This window comes from Neoarius graeffei, chromosome 5, assembly GCF_027579695.1.
Source record: "Neoarius graeffei isolate fNeoGra1 chromosome 5, fNeoGra1.pri, whole genome shotgun sequence".
Classification (NCBI taxonomy): Eukaryota; Metazoa; Chordata; class Actinopteri; order Siluriformes; family Ariidae; genus Neoarius; species Neoarius graeffei.
The window spans coordinates 73907044-73925027 of NC_083573.1; the positions used below are offsets into that span (position 1 = coordinate 73907044).

At 41.8% G+C, this 17984-nt stretch overlaps 1 protein-coding gene across 4 annotated transcripts in view; it reads left to right on the top strand.

Moving 5' to 3' along the window:
• The window catches only part of cep162 (centrosomal protein 162), a 92056-nt gene extending 76770 nt beyond the window's left edge, over nt 1-15286 (top strand). For all 4 annotated transcript variants that reach the window (XM_060922359.1, XM_060922362.1, XM_060922361.1 and 1 more), the window contains exons 23-27: nt 4141-4769; nt 6512-6653; nt 12943-13041; nt 13386-13520; nt 13622-15286. In XM_060922359.1, coding sequence (XP_060778342.1) covers nt 4141-4769; nt 6512-6653; nt 12943-13041; nt 13386-13520; nt 13622-13843 — 1227 coding nt within the window. In that variant the 3' untranslated portion in view covers nt 13844-15286. The remainder of the gene's footprint in view (nt 1-4140; nt 4770-6511; nt 6654-12942; nt 13042-13385; nt 13521-13621) is intronic.
• Nucleotides 15287-17984: the final 2698 nt, after the last annotated feature.

The window sequence follows — 17984 nt, forward strand, 5'->3', positions numbered from 1 at the left end:
GTGAGGACGCACGTAATTGGAATAAGTGGCTCGAACCCTTGTTGTTTTCAGTGCGAGAGGTCCCCCAAGCCTCCACGGGGTTCTCCCCGTTTGAATTGTTATACGGGCGTAAGCCGCGCGGCATTCTAGATGTGCTGCGGGAAAATTGGGAGGAGGGACCTTCACCAAGTAAAAATGAAATCCAATACGTTATTGACCTGTGCGCAAAACTCCACACACTCACCCACCTAACCCAGGAGAATTTGCGGCAGGCCCAAGAACGACAAACCCGCCTGTACGACAAGGGTATGCGCCTCAGGGAGTTTGCACTGGGAGATAAAGTACTTGTAGTGTTGCCCACATCGAGCTCCAAATTAGTCGCCAAGTGGCAAGGACCCTTTGAGGTCACACGGCGAGTCGGGGACGTTGACTATGAGGTGAGGCGAACGGACAGGGGTGGGGCGCTACAGGTTTACCACCTCAATCTGCTCAAACTCTGGAACGAGGAGGTCCCCGTGGCATTGGTGTCGGTGGTTCTGGAGAAGGCGGAACTGGGGCCGGAGGTTCAAAAGGGAACATTGGCATCACGTACCTCTCCGGTCCCCTGTGGAGACCACCTCTCCCCAACCCAACTCGCGGAGGTTGCCCAGTTGCAGACCGAGTTTTTGGACGTATTCTCGCCCCTGCTCGGCCGCACCAACCTCATAGAGCACCACATTGAGACGCCCCCAGGGGTGGTAGTGCGTAGCCACCCTTACAGGCTACCCGAACACAAGAAAAAAGTGGTTCGGGAAGAACTTGAGGCCATGCTCGAAATGGGCATCGTCGAGGAGTCCCACAGTGACTGGAGCAGCCCGGTGGTCTTGGTTCCCAAGGCCGACAGGTCGGTCCGGTTCTGTGTAGACTATAGGAAAGTCAACGCGGTGTCTAAATTCGACGCGTACCCAATGCCTCGTATTGATGAGTTGCTCGATCGACTAGGCACGGCTCGCTTTTACTCGACACTGGATTTAACAAAGGGTTATTGGCAGATCCCCTTGATTCCATTATCCCGAGAAAAAACGGCCTTTTCCACACCGTTCAGCTTACACCAGTTTGTCACACTTCCTTTTGGGCTGTTTGGGGCACCCGCTATGTTTTCAGCGGCTGATGGATAGGGTCCTCCACCCCCATGCCACCTATGCGGCCGCCTATCTCAACGATATCATTATCTATAGTAATGACTGGCCGAGGCACCTCCAACATCTGAGGGCCATCCTTAGGTCGCTGAGACGAGCGGGTCTCACCGCCAACCCGAAGAAGTGTGTGATTGGGCGGGTGGAAGTACGGTATCTGGGCTTCCACTTGGGCAATGGGCAGGTGCGTCCCCAAATTAACAAGACCGCGGCAATTGCGGCCTGCCCGAGGCCCAAGACCAAAAAGGGGGTGAGACAGTTCCTGGGGCTGGCTGGCTGGCTATTACCGTAGGTTTATACCTAACTATTCCGACGTCACCAGCCCGCTGACTGATCTGACTAAAAAGGGGGCACCAGATCCGGTCCAGTGGATGGAGCAATGCCAGCGGGCTCTTTCTGAGGTAAAGGCTGCACTGTGTGGGGGGCCACTTTTACACTCCCCTGACTTTTCTCTCCCCTTTATGTTACAGACGGATGCGTCGGACGGAGGGCTGGGGGCTGTTTTGTCCCAGGAGGTGGAGGGGGAGGACCACCCAGTGTTGTATATCAGTAGGAAGCTACAGCACCATTGAAATATGAGGGGCACTACAGCACCATTGAAAAGGAGTGCCTAGCGATCAAGTGGGCGGCCCTCCGTTACTACCTGCTGGGATGCCCTTTCACCCTCTGTTCGGACCACACGCCCCTCCAGTGGCTCCACCGCATGAAGGATGCCAACGCGCGGATCACCCGTTGGTATCTGGCACTCCAACCCTTCAACTTCAAGGTGATCTACAGGCCGGGGGCGCAGATGGCCGTGGCGGACTTCCTCTCCCGTCAAGGGGGGGGAGTCGGCTGCAGGCTGGATGGCCACCCGGCCTGAGTCGGGCGGTGGGGGTATGTGGCAGCGGGGGCGTGGCCAAGCGTCGGTCTGTGACCGGAGGGCAGAGTCGGGGAAGGTAAGTGGCGGAATCACTGCACCTGAGGTTGATTAATGTGTTTGTGTGTCTTCCCCAGTGACCGCACCCTATTTAAGGAAGAGAGCTAGAGCAGAGCGGTCTCTCTCCCCAACCTGACCACAACAGATGTGTGTGAGTGAGTGAAAGTGTGAGTGAAAGCAAGCTGAAAAGCTGTAATAAACGGGTTTTGTGAACTCGGGTCTGGCCTGCCGTCCTTCTGTGCTCCAACCACCCATCCGAACTGCTACACTATCCTAACAGTAGTGATAGTTCTGCCCTGTAGTGATTTCTTCAGGAACTGTGCAGTAACCACTTGCAGACCATTTGCTGAAATGACGGGAACAGTAGCAACATGTCAGACTCTCAGTGCTGCACCGTCTCCGAGTTGTGCGTGTATGTATTTATGTATTTGGCTCCCTTCTACCAAAGAATGAATTGTGGAAGACTGTCTGTTGGTGGCCATGTAACCAGTTTGACAGTCAAAAGGGTGCTGCTTTCTGGAATTTATTTTTTTAAATAAAGTATTATATAATTGCTTCAAGTTCATGCAGTTATTTGCAGTAATGTATTGGCTCCGTTGATTAATTTGAACTAACCAGAACAGATGAAAATGTACTCCAAGCTCTTTCCTGTGTTCTCATCCTGAAATTAAATCACTGAGAGCAGGTCAAGATGCAGGAAGCAGTGAGAACTGCATATCTGTTTAAAGCTCTAAATCCCAGGGAACTTGTTTAACCTTATTTACTTGCAGTTTTTTCTATGCCTTTTTTTTTTAATATCCCCGCTTGGGGGGGGATACTGGTTTTTTACTTCTGTCTGTCCATATCTCCGTGTTTCCGTCCATCCGAAGCACCCTTTTTTTTTTCCTCAGCAACCGCAAATCATAGCCACTTGGTACCAAACTTCAGCTTGGGGTTCTATACTATGTATACTGTTTTCAGGTCTGTTGCACATCGACTTCCTGTTTACCGACTGAATGTATTTACAAAACATACAGGGTGGATTTTCGGAACACTTTTTTTTCTCAGCAACTACAAATCACAGCCGCTTGATATTTGTTACTGAGCTTCAGCTTGGGGTTCTATACCCTGTGTACTGTTTTCAGGTCTGTTGCACATCGACTTCCTGTTTACCGACTGAATGACTTATAGGGTGGATTTTGGCGCCATTTCAAGAAGCAAAATGCTATTTCAAAATGGCAGTTTACCAGGATGCTGTTTGAAATCCCTGGGGAGAACACTGCTCTTTACTTACTTGTTTCAGGATTAATTATTTGTTGAAGTCAACATTCATAATAAGTGTCCTATTCCTTCGATTCCTTGCGTTCTGATATCCCCCCACTCTCGCTTATACGTAAGTGAGCAGTAGCTCACAGTTGATCTTGTTTTAAATTGGGATTATAAACATTATTCATTGATGGTGCCATGCTGAATGGCATTTTGTGGCTTATTTTTAAAGGTTCATAATACAACCTGCACATAATCAACATATTTCATATTGTGGTAATAATTGGACACCCAGTTCATAGTTCAGACCTTTAACTTTGTTTCTGCTGAGATTGCCTATTTAACATTTTTCTAAGGACACAAATATGTAGCCCCAGGCACTCATGTGGGCTCTCAGGAAAAACTTGACGTGTTTCTCTGAAAGCACATACAGTTAGTAGCTGCCATGTGATAGGGAAGAGGTAACTAGTGGGTGTGAATTTGCAAATGGCCAAATTGGGAGGAAAATTAGGATAAATATAAAAGGATTTAGCCCAGTGCAATGAATTTATGGTTTGTCCACCCTTGTAATTTTCATTCGTTCATTTACAAATTGTATGGCTTGGTACTATTAATTCTTCATATAATTATTAAATATGTAAACAATTAAATTTCTTTTATAGCACTGGGCTCAGGGCGAATATACCCAATATTCATTTTGTAATTATCTTTATTATTTGGAATAAACATGAGCATTTTCTGACGTCCTTTGTTTTGTGTTAATGTATTTGAATTTGTAGTCTTGAAACCATGCTGCTTACACGTCTCTAATTCTCGTTCTAGCTCCAGTATGAACAGCAGATCTCTGATTTGGAGCAACGATTAGCTGAGCAAAGCCCAGAGTGTAGTGACTGCTCATCTAAGATGTCAGAGATGCAGTCCCACGCAGTGCAGGAACTGGAACAACTGAAGGAACTGCACCAGAGTGAAGTAAGCACTCTGAAGTCTGAAGTGGCCACTTTGAAGAAGCAACTTCAGCAGGTTCATTCCCTAGCAGAGCCAGAAAAACTCTCACGATACCAGAAACAGGCAGAAGCAGCACATATCACCCGGATGGAGCGCCTGAACCAGGAGCTTGCCACCAAGAGCCGCACCATCCAGGAGCTGAAGCGCACTGTGGAGCGGCTGCAGAGAGAGAGGAAGAGCATGTTATTTAGCCCAAAATTCCAAAAAAACAGAACTCTGTCCAGAGAGACAGGCAAAGATCCCTCCCTTGTCCTGGTTGAGACTTTCCCATCTACTCATGATGAAAAAGACTATCAGCCTGGAGTTTTCTCAGGCTCCCATATTTCTGAAGTACAGCAGGAGAACGAGAGGTTGAGGGTCAGACAGGAGCAGCTGGAACAACAGTGGTTAGAAGAAAAAGTTTTACTTCAGGATGCTGCTACACAAGCACATGCTGAGCTCCAGAGGTATGTAAACCACTGGTCATGAACTGGTCATATTGGTGGTATGTTTGCACGCGTTTTGCTCCGTTACTGATCGGAACCCCACACTTTTATAGAAATGTGTCGACCTGATTTTTGATGGCTTTGACCATATCATGTCTGTATCTGCAAACATGTACCACCACAGGAAACCCAAGGCAACGTATGATCTCAAACACTTGACCACCTGACAATGAAATTTGTATCTTTATTTACATAAGAGAGAGTTTTTATCCAGTGGTTATTTTTATTTGATTTTGTAAAAAAATAACGTGGTATTATTTACTAACACGTTTTTATGGGAAAATATTCATGACCGTTTCATGTTAAACTAGTTGAAACAGTTTTATTAGTCCACTAGCTTGTTGGGGAAGCCATGGCCAAATGGTTAGAGGAACAGCTTTGGGACCAAAAGGTTGCTGGTTCAGTTCCCTGAACCAGCAGGACTGGCTCAAGTGCCCTTGAGTAAGGCACCTAACCCCTAAATGCTCCAGCAAGTGTGGTGGTGTACCTTGTGTCTGATTAGCCAAAGAAAAACTGATGATGCGATTATCAGTTCGGGCAAGAACCCGACCATAATAATTAAAAAAAAAAAAGTTTGTTGGACAGTTGACAGTTTCTGTCATGTAAGAGCGATAGACGGATGTGAGTGCAGGAAGAGTTTTATTGGAAGCACGCTAGGCAGAGTTGAATAACGGTCAGCAAGGCACAGAAAGGATATCGGAGGGTAATACAATATTCAGAGTCCAAAAACACTAACATGGTCAAAACCAGAAAAGAAGTACAAATACAAGGCTTTTGCAAAGTCTGTGTGTTACTGAGAGTCCTTATATGTATCCACTGTGATTGAGCTCTAATCAGGAACAGGTGCATGGTAATTGGTCCTAATGGTGTGCATGTGATTTTGCAATCTGCTCCAACGCTGGTGAACGTGACAGATGTAACCAGACAACTGTTTGGCACATCAGGTTTGATATTTGATCATAAGTATATAGTAATGATGTAAAGTAAAAGCGCTGGTTCACTACTGTCCACCAGGCAGACTCGCACCATAATAAACGTCGTGGTGGTGTTTCTGGTGCATGGCATGCGGTGTCAAAGAAAGGAATAAATATGTATTCATAACGGTGATGAGGATCTCATTATTGGTATCACTGTCACAAGACAATGCAACAGTTTATAGGCGTGAAACACACGACACTACACAATTCAGTGGTTCATTATCTCATCTCATCTCATTATCTGTAGTCGCTTTATCCTGTTCTACAGGGTCGCAGGCAAGCTGGAGCCTATCCCAGCTGACTACGGGCGAAAGGCGGGGTACACCCTGGACAAGTCGCCAGGTCATCACAGGGCTGACACATAGACACAGACAACCATTCACATTCACACCTACAGTCAATTTAGAGTCACCAGTTAACCTAACCTGCATGTCTTTGGACTGTGGGGGAAACCGGAGCACTCAGAGGAAACCCATGCGGACACAGGGAGAACATGCAAACTCCGCACAGAAAGGCCCTCGTCGGCCACGCGGCTCGAACCCGGACCTTCTTGCTGTGAGGCGACAGCGCTAACCACTACACCCCCGTGCCGCCTGGTTCATTACTATTATTATTATTATTATTATAGTCAGGTTGATTTTGTGCACTTGGAAATATTTTCCTCATCAGGAGCTCTGCTTTTAGGCAGTGACTAAATATCTATATTAAAGCTGTGCTGGTTTCTAGGGTTCAGGAGCAAAACCTGGAACAGCTGGCCTTGCTAAAGGCTGACCACCAAAGAGAAATGGAGCATCTGGTAGCTGGCCATGCCCTGGAGCATTCCTCTTCCAAAGTAGCTGAGCTCACAAATGAAGTGAAATCACAGGAGGTATGGTTTTGTTTTGTACTCTTGTTTTAATTATAAATGACACACACACACACACGCATATATATATATATATATATATATATATATATATATATATATATATATATATATATATATATATATATATACACACACACACACACACACACACACACACACACACACATTTGTTTATGCTGTTTTTCTTTGTCAGTTAATGTCAAACTCTGTAAAGAAATTACTTGAAATGTCACAAGCATGATGTCAGCAGACACTATGTCCACATTGCAAGATCTGTATCCATCAACATCTTACACATTTGTGGCATAAAATTGGTTCAGATCAGTTCATTAACCTTAAGACAGTGTATCCAGGTTACTGTTTGAACTCCTTTCCATGGTGATGAAATCAATTTGAGTCATGTGCCAGTTCTAATTATTAGAAATAATATTAAACATAATAATAAACAATTAATAATAGCATTAAGATAAGCCTATTTTGTTATATAGCAGATGGTTTTATTTTTGTATGAAATATATTAAAGGGGACAAATTACATGTCCTCAAATTACAAATTACATGCTTCTCTAACCATGTCCTCATGGTTAGAGAAGCAGCTTTGGGACCAAAAGGTTGCCAGTTCGATTCCCTGGACCAACAGGGATGGCTGAAGTGCTCTTGAGCAAGGCATCTAGCCCCCAACTACTCCCCAGGCTGCTCTGGGTATGTTGCTCTCAGGACAAGAGCGTCTGCTAAATGCCATTAATGTAATTACGAAAAACTCACTTTTGCATTGCTTGTGCACGTATATTTGGGTATCTGGAATTTCTACCAACTCACACATATGCTGAAATAAGACATCCAGTCAGTTTCTTTTCGATTGCCTATTTCAAGAAACGTAATTTCAAAAAGCCGTTCAGATTTGCATCCCCTTCTTTTCCAAAGAGGTGAGCTCATTAAAATTATACCACCCCCTCATCTGAATATCTCCACCCACTGCAGAGAAATGCAATGCATTATACGGAGTGTTTCCATTCCCACTCTGCCAACAAGGACAGTGCACTCAGGCCCTGTCCACACGGCAATGGATTCAGGTGAATCTGATAAAATTGTTTATCGTTTCGGCCTGGCGTCCACACGGCACCGGCGTTTTGGGTGCCCCAAAACGAAATCTTTTGAGAACGAGTTCCAGAGTGAAAAAAATCTGGCAACGGAGCCGTTGCGAAGTCGTCTGGATGAGTAGAACGGATTTGTTTACGATGACGTCACAACCACATGTGCTTCACGCCGGGTAGAAGTGTAACGAACTTGATGCAAGTTGTCAACAAATCCTATAACTTGGTTCATGAAACGCGCTTACAAAATATTTTCACTGTGAATATTTATTGTGTAATGGTGCAAAGAGTGAGAGTGAGAGAATAGCCCTTAGGGCAGAGTCAATCCCGCCAGCAAAAATAGGAAAAAAAAAAAAGGAGCGAGCTCACTTCTTCAGATGTTGGTTTAAGTCCGACAATACATTCCTCAAAAAGGGCGTAGAAGAACAAAGTAATCCATCAACGTGTAGCATTCAATTTATTCCGGACCATTAAAGAATTCTGGAGGATATCAGAATGTTGGCGTACCGGCTTCTATCTACCCCCGTTCATTCCTCTTTCCGCGCGTCTCCATTCAAAAAACGAGCACGTGATTTAAAGGGACTATATCCATAGGATAGGGAGTGAGAAAGTGTGTGCATGTGACAGTGACAGGGATAGTCACTGTGCGCATGCGCAGTTATGCGCATGCGTCTACTTCTATTGTTCTGGTGTCTCCGATGGGACCGTCTTACAGCGCACGTAGTGGTGTGGCATGTGTATTGCATCGTTTTCAGCAAGCGTTGCGTTGCCATATGAACCTGATATTTTACTGATCCGTTGCCCATGTGGACGCAATATTTAAAAAAAAAAAAAAAAATCTCGTTGCTGTTGTCGTGTGGATGTAGCCTCAGAGAACTGCACATGATCAATGGACATGAGAACACAGTGGTGCTTGAAAGTTTGTGAACCCTTTAGGATTTTCTATATTTCTGCATAAATATGACAAACATAAGATTTTCACACAAGTCCTAAAGGTAGATTAGAATCCCATTAAAGAGAGATGGCCTTTCAATTTCATAAAATCTGTGAAATTTAGTTCCCTCTGAAATTTGGTCATTGTGATATCTCACAAAACCCCAGGCCATTCTGTGGGTGGAAAGTTATTTAATTTGAGGGGATTCCTTAGCAAATAATGTGCATGAAATCACTTGCTTCGTGCAGTCAAGCAGACCGAGGAAGTCCATGTGCGTATGTGCAGGTTTACCTTGACCATGCACTGACAATTACATCATCTTGTCGCTAAACGAACAGCTGATCACACCGAGGTGCTCGCTGACCGCCGATGTTTATTAGCTTGGTCCTGCGTTTCCTTTCCTTCACAACATAATGTCTTCTTACTTTCTGTTACTGTAGTCAGTCTTTCACGTTTCATTCGTATCCTCCATTTTTCTCTCCGGTTTCAAATTTGTATCCCACAGTGCCTTGTGCGAATGGGGAAAGCCCGCCACGTGATGCATGATTTAATACCTTGAATTGGGTCACGGTGAAGCAAGAAAAAATAGCGGAGAATTTATTATTATTCATTACGTCTACTTGACTGTGCAAAGCGAGTGATTTCATGCACATTATTTGCTCGGGAATCCCCTCAAATTAAACAACTTTCCACCCACAGAATGGCCTTTGTTTGTTTGTTTGTTTGTTTGTTTGTTTGTTTGTTTGTTTGTTTTAAAGATATTACAAAAATAAGCATGTATCACAATGGCCAACTTTCAGAGGGAACTAAACTTCACCAATCTTATTAAATTGAAAGGCAAGGCAAGTTTATTTGTATAGCGCATTTCATACACACAGGCAATTCAATGTGCTTCACAAAAAAATAAAAGCATAAGAACAGTAACAAAGAATTAAAGTAAAAGTAAAATCCAAGATTAAAAAGAAATTAAAGAAAGTAAAATCATTAAAATCAAAATTAAAAGAAATTATGTTAAAGGAAATTAATTACACTTTAGGTAAAAATTAATCAAGTGAAAGCATCTGAAAACAGCTTTGTCTTGAGCCTGGATTTAAAACTAACAACAGTAGGAGCATTTTTAATATAATCTGGAAGTTGGTTCCAAAGCTTAGCAGCATAGCAACTAAAGGCTGCTTCACCACACTTCGTTTTGACAGCTGGTATTACTAGCAAGTTTTTCTCTTGTGATCTTAGAGACCTAGTTGGTGCATATAATTGAAACATATCGAGTAGGTAGCTGGGTCCCATCCCATTTAATGTTTTAAATAGAAGAAGTAATGCTTTAAAGTCAATTCTATAGCTCACTGGGAGCCAGTGCAGAGACCTTAAGATTGGAGTGATATGGACTACCCTTTTTGTTCTTGTAAGAACCCTTGCTGCTGCATTTTGGATTAGTTGAAGCTCTTTGATGGTCTTTTTTGGAAGACCTGTGAAAAGGCTATTGCAGTAATCAACCCTACTGGAGATGAAAGCATGAATAAGTTTTTCTAGATCATGTTTTGACATGAGACCCTTGAGTTTAGAAATGTTTTTAAGGTGATAGAATGCAGACTTTTTTACCACTTTCATATGACTGTTGAAGTTAAGTTCGCTGTCAATAAGGACACCAAGGTTTTTGACAGTATCCTTTGCTTTAAGCCCCTTAGTTTCAAGAACAGTGGCAATCCTAAGCCTTTCCTCCTTTTTGCCAAATATAATTGCTTCAGTTTTATCTGCGTTCAGCTGAAGAAAATTGTGAGACATCATTTGTTAATTTGGTCAATGCATCTATGAAGAGACTCAAGAGGGGCATAGTCATTAGGTGACATAGCTAAGTAAAGCTGAGTGTCATCTGCATAGCTGTGGAAGTTTATTGAGTTATTCTTAATAATTTGTCCAAGTGGGAGCATATAAAGGTTGAATAGTAATGGTCCCAGGATTGAGCCCTGGGGAACCCCACAGTTCAAGGACACAGGTGATGAACTGTGGCCTCCAATGGCCACATAAAAAAAATCTTTGTTGTAGGTAAGATTTTAACCAGTTGATTACTATACCAGTAAATCCAACCCAATGCTCCAGTCGATGTAACAGTATGGAATGATCTACCGTGTCAAATGCAGCACTTAAGTCTAAAAGCACCAAGACTGATGTTTTACCAGCATCAGAATTAAGACGTAGGTCATTCATGACTTTAGTAAGAGCTGTTTCAGTGCTATGATTGGCACGAAAACCTGACTGAAACTTATCAAAACATCCGTTCTGTCTGTCCCAAAGGCTGTATTGCTTTAAAAAAAAAAACATCTCTGAGGAGTTTGGACTCCACCAATCCACAGTCAGACAGAATGTGTACAAGTGGAGGAAATTCAAGACCATTGTTGCCCTCCCCAGGAATGGTCAACCAACAAAGATCACTCCAAGAGCAAGGTGTGTAATAGTTGGCGAGGTCACAAAGGACCCCAGGGTAACTTCTAAGCAACTGAAGGCCTCTCTCACATTGGTTCATGTTCATGAGTCATCAGGAGAACACTGAACAACAATTGTGTGCATGGCAGGGTTGCAAGGGGAAAGCTACTGCTCTCCAAAAAGTATACTGCTGCCTAACTACAGATTGCTAAAGATCACCTGGACAAGCCAGAAGGCTATTGGAAAAAGTTTGTGGATAGATGAGACCAAATAGACATTTTGGTTTAAATGTTTTGCTGCATCCAGGCCAGGAAGACTTGCCATCATTGATGGAACAACGAATCCTGAATTATTCCAGTGAAATCTAAAGTGACATGTTGGGGCCTCTATCCATGAAATGAATCTCAAGAGAAAGTGGGTCATGCAGCAAGACAACAACTCTAAGCACATAAGTCATCCTACCAAAGTATGGTTAAAGAAGAATAAAATGAAGGTTTTGGAATGGCCAAGTCAAAGTCCTAATCTTAATCCAATAGAAATGTGCGAGCAGTTAATGTGAGGAAACCCATCAACAACCCATCACCTGTTCTGTACAGAGGAATGAGCTAGAATTCCTCCAAGCTGATGTGCAGTGCTGATCAACAGTTACAGCAAATGTTTATAGTTATTGCTGCACAAGTGGATCACACCAGATACTGAAAACAAAGGTTCACATACTTTTTATTTACTCATGATGCAATATGGAATCATTTTCCTTAATAAATAAATTACAGTGTATATATATTTTTTGTATTTGTTTAATCAGGTTCTTTTTCTCTACTTTTAAGACTTGGGTGAAAATCTGGTGATGGTTTAGGTCATATGTATGCATAAATAGAGAAACTGCTAAAGGGTTCACAAACTTTTTCAAGTACCACCGTACCTACTCATACGCCGGTCTTCTTTTGGGAGAATTTAATTACTGTAATCTTGGGAACATGTAAGTATTTAAAAGGCAATTTTGCCATGTGTGTTGGCCATTTAGCACAAGCGAACACTAACGTCAGAGGTAATAAATGTATGCTGATTTTCTAGAACGTTATTGACTTTACTTGCTGCAGGGGCAACAATACCATTAGAGCTATTAACTTGTTAGTTGAATGTCTGTCTGTCTGTCTCTTACTGCTGCTGTCTGGGATCAATTCCCAGTCAGGGAAGAAATGTTTTACTGAATTTCATTCAATGACAGTAATGGTATTTAATATTCATATGTTCATTCTTCCCATAGGTAGTTCAAAAGCAGTATGTCTCCTATGTTTTGAGACAACTTTATTATTATTATTATTATTAAATTGGTTGAGACTGTTAAAGGGGATATGCTATACACATTTTTCTATTATTAGTTTTCCGAGATGCTTTTTTTTTTTTTATAATTTCTGCCTTTTTAAATATGTAAATATTTTGCCATGATTTGCGAACATCCAACTCTGTCATCCACCATCCAGATTCTGTCAGCCAGTCTGTTGACATAAATGATGCTGTTTTACGTACTTAAATTTAAAGGCACATGTCCAAAATTTAAAGACATGAAATAGGCCTGTTTTATCCTAAGGGGGTTTTATACCAGGCTAAAACAGCATGAGGAAAAAATGAGCCTAGGCTTCTATTCCCCCCCCCCCCCCCCCCCCCCCCCCCCCCAAAAAAAAAAAAAAAAACTTGCACACTTTACAAAAGCATCTCAGGGAATAATATAAAGTAATTGAAAAGGGGTATGTCTCCTTTTATTTATATATATATATATATATATATATATATATATATATATATATATATATATATATATGTTTGTGTGTGGTGATCAGGTCATGGTACTGCATTTGCGTGAGCAACTGAAGGAGCTACAAAGAACTAAAGAGGCTCTTGCTTTGTCTAAACTCCGAGAGGAGACGTTACAGAACCAGGTAATTAAATTCTTTTAATCTCCAACACTGAATATTTTTAATAGTTGTTAATTTCCATATACACAGTTACTTCATTTTTTTCAGTCTTTTTCTACTCGTTCTTTATGTATCCGTCTGAAGTTTACCTTGCTTGCTCTCCTTTTTAAGGCTATGTATAAGAGGGGGCAGATAGTTTAATTTAGCATTCATTCACTCACTTGTGTGCCATTTGTGTTTGGTATTGATGAGCTCAGTAATAGAGAATCATTGATCAGTTGCTTATTGCCGTTTTTAACAAAAGGTGAAGGCATACATACCAAGGCTGAGATCATATAGAGTTAAACTGTGTGTGTGTGTGTGTGTAGCTGACTAAGCTTTTAGAAGAGCTGAAGCAGGCAAAAGAGGCCCACAGTCCTGAACTGAGACACTTTGCCAGCTTGGAGCACAAAATCCATACCATGGAGCTCCGATACAATCAACGTGAGCAAGAACTACAGCAGGTATGTGTGTCAAATGTATATGTGTGTGTGTATATATATATACACGCACACGCGCGCACAAAAAAAAAATCACAAGCTAATTACTGTCCTTCGTGTTGCAGATAATATCTCGGACACGCTTGGTGGTGGAGCAGGAGCAGCAGGTAGAGGTAACGCGCTGGAAGAAACTGGCTCAGGGGAAAAGCAGAGAGCTGGAAGCCTTCCGGCAGGAGCTGGACTCCATACTGGATGTGCTTAAAGAGCTGCAGAAACAGGGTGTAGTGATTCCTGCCTCACAGCACTCCTCTGCTGCTGGCTATATATTCCAGCCTCTTAGATCCTGAAATAGGGATATTTATTTGTCCCCATTTCTGTATAACCAAGCAATAGACTCAGGTACATCTTGAAAACGTTGTTTACAATACAAATCCACTTGAATACTATGGTGAGCACTATTGAAGATAAATAAATAAAACCTACAGATTGAATGAATTATACTAGTGCCTGTTGGGGCATGCCAGAGTTTCCATATTAAACTTTTATCCTATTCAGTTTTTGTTACAGTTGCATGTTTTCTCAGAGATTTCTTACATTGTCTTCATAAATTGGGAAATATTACATCTTTTATAGTTTTGTAATAATTGAAAGTAAGCACAGTGAAGTCAATTTCAGAAATTCTATAGATTGCAACATTATTTGTTAGCAAATTATAGATACTTTGCAAAGTACATTTTATGTTCAGCTTTTGTAAAATAATAATAATAATTCAGTGCTGCACCAAAAATAACCCAATGTTATAGTTTATCAGATAAATTGAACCAAATTCCAAATGTAAACCTCTGCAGGCCAACCTTAGAGACCTGATTTAAAAAGGGCAAGATGTAAATCTTTCTGATTAATTTTTCAAAGGTATTAATTTTCCAAAGTTTGTCCTCCACGTCACACTTTTTGTGCAAGTTGGATTTCATTTTATTCCCGATATGGCAGGTGAATTGCTGAGTAGTACTTAAATAAGACCGAGCACTAGGATTTGAGTTCAGGTGCCATACTAGTTGAATAATGGATAAGTTTGCTACAAAACAAGCCATGCAATGTGTTTGCAAAGTTCATTGTTGCAGTTGTCACCATATATGATGCATCTGTTTGTAGTTCATAATGATTTGTATTAAAGTGAAAGCATGATTGCCAGAACTTGTAAATGTTAGGAATGTATTAATTTTAATGTTACTCCTGTCTAGTATTTTACACATTTCCATTGAAGGAAAGTGGTGTCTTTTTTTTTTTTTTAATATGTATGCCATTTATGTAGAGCCACTGTTTTCATTGTTTAATTTATTATAAATTAATGTTACTGATGTAAAAAGGGATTAATTTTTTCATACTATTTAAAATAACCTGACCTGTTCTATTTGTACTTATCAAAAGTTCTCGGTGTTTGAATTTAATGATTGAAATTCCATGTGGAAATCAGTCATTCTGCTGAATGTATTGAAGCTGTTTTGTCACTGGTTTGCTTTCTCTGTTCATCATGTCTGGGTACTAATCAATATCTCTGCAGCCACTGGGTAGCATTTTCATCCTAACTTCATCTGGACTTGTTTTTTGGTCAGGTGCTTAATAAGCATCATGTTGATTTTTCTGGCAAATCACCAACTACACTGCATTCTATCAATCTCTTTTGAGCCTGTTGTTTGCACAATTTCTGCCTTGGGACTAGCATTCCCAAGATGGGCTTTAGATCCACCATGACCTTAACCAGGAGGTTACTGAGTGAATAAATGAATGAACTAGAGAGGCAGTCAGTATAGCGCACACCTCTGCCAGGCCACATATTCATATTTGCATTAAAATGTAATCAGATGTTCTTTGGGGGCGGCACGGTGGTGTAGTGGTTAGCGCTGTCGCCTCACAGCAAGAAGGTCCAGGTTCGAGCCCCGTGGCTGGCGAGGGCCTTTCTGTGTGGAGTTTGCATGTTCTCCCTGTGTCCGTGTGGGTTTCCTCCGGGTGCTCCGGTTTCCCCCACAGTCCAAAGACATGCAGGTTAGGTTAACTGGTGACTCTAAATTGACCGTAGGTGTGAATGTGAGTGTGAATGGTTGTCTGTGTCTATGTGTCAGCCCTGTGATGACCTGGCGACTTGTCCAGGGTGTACCCCGCCTTTCGCCCGTAGTCAGCTGGGATAGGCTCCAGCTTGCCTGTGACCTTGTAGAACAGGATGAAGCGGCTAAAGATAATGAGATGAGTTGTTCCTTGGCCCATAGCCCACTTTTCCTCAAAATTTCATCAAAATCTGTTCACTACTTATGTTGGGGAAAAGGCAAACAAACGGAGTTGGCAGAGAGAATGAAGTTATACAATTAAAATGGTTAATTAAGTTTACAATTATGTAGTCACTGTAGTTAGTGTCTCAAAGCAGGGGAGGTGTTTATGCACACAGCTAAATATTAAAATGCTGCTATTTTATCAGTAGAGAATTAGGTGTGTAAATTAGTTCTTTGAGGTAAAACTGGCTTCAGGGAGTATCCTTCCACTTGGTAGAACATCAGCTGGAAAATGACAGCATAATTACAGTCAGGTTTGGATGCGTTAATAGGTTGACTGCACAGCAAGATTAAAAATAAATTGGAGAGCAGAGGAATTTGGATGGCAGTGATTTGCTCTTGTGAGCAAACTCTTAAATCCTTCAGTTTAAGCTCAATAAAAGAAAGATGCAAAAGCATAAATATAGCTGAAACATTTATTAGATGCAAGACCACAGGCTTTGTGGAGATGATGCAGTTAAGCCCAAGAGCAGGACACTGACCTCTAAAAATATATATTAGACAATTGGTTTTTACATGGCCTCAACCGAGTTAGATCCATACATAACCATTGCTTTTGTCACATTGTTTCTGAAGGCTCATGGCAGATGAACTGAGCCACATAGAGTTGAGCACATCCTGAGAGGATATCCAGTAACCCTACATTGTCTTTTTATTTATTTTTTGGACCATGACTGACACCTTTTACATCGCGTGTATATGATACAGATACCAACATGTTGTAAAGGTCCGGTCCCACAATACTAATAACTATAACTACAATGATAACTATAAATAAATCAGTCCCCTGTAGTTTATGTGGTTGGTGGTCACACCGGACTGATAACGATACCTACAGCCCAGGCCTGGGTTTATCTGCATCGTTGAGTTTGCTTCTGGAGCGATTTTTCTAGGCCTGGACCTATCTGATAAAACATCTGACCAATCAAGTAATTGTTTACATGTGGTGATGTCTGATCTTGTGCTCTTTTTCCTGGGCATCTTTGTACACCCTTGTTGTATCATGGAGGAGAAGCTGATAATACAAGTGTCGAAGAATCCCATGCTTGATAACAAAGAGCATAAGCTGTACAAAGATAGAGCCAAAAAATGAAGATGTATGGAAGATCATCGGCAGTAGAATGCTACTGCTAAACAACCACATATATTTATTTACCTGAGTGGCAGGACATTATAGTCGGGGTTATAGTTGTGGTGTGACTGCTCCAGACTGGAACTAAATTCAGTCATAGTTGTAGTTCTAGGTATAGTTATTGGTGTTGTGGGTCCGGACTCTTAAACTATGCATGCATTCTGCTACAGAGATACTGCAGAGTAATATAGAGTCCCTTCCAAAAGTACTGGAATCGCAGGGCAAATTCTTTGGTTTTGCTATATACTGAAGGTGATTTGATAAAAGATGAATATGAGAAGATAGATCAGAATTTCAGCTGTTATTTTTTTTATTTTTAAATCCTGATGTGTTAAATAATTTAGACCAGGGCACCTTTTGTTTGAACCTGTACATTTTTCAAGTGATCATACATATAGGAACATGTGACTGACAGGTGTTTCTTTTTGCCCAGGTGTGCTCTCTTAGATTAATTGTTTAAACAGTTTGCATGTAGACTCATCTGTGTTGGTAAATGACATTATAGAGACAAAACTTTTGTTCCAACACATAAGGACTCGGACTAACCCGAATTTTCAACTGAGAAGTCTTCTTGTTGCCCCCAAGGATAGAACTCCCAAGGAGGAAAAGTGTGGGATTGTATACCAGATTCCTTGCCAGGGAAAAACTTCCAAAGGCCAGCGTAGAGAACGTTACATAGGAGAAACGGAACGCTTATTGAAAACCAGGTTCTCAGAACACAAACGACCCAGCTCAACAACATCAGAGGTATCACAACACGTCCATTTAGAATCACCGGGACATACAGTCATGCTCAACATAGTGGAAATACTAGACAGTGAACCAGATTTCTTCACTAGAGGAGTAAAAGAAGCCATCTACATCAGGGCCCTTCAACTGACTCTAGACAAAGACGGGGAGAGGTTCTGGTTATTGACAACCTTTGATCCTCTGCTCCAATCGCATAAAGTCATGTGCCGGAAGCAGAGGGTCATTCCTTGACAAGGACTGGAGTAAGCCCGTCAAAAATTCGAGTAAGTCCCAGTCCTTATG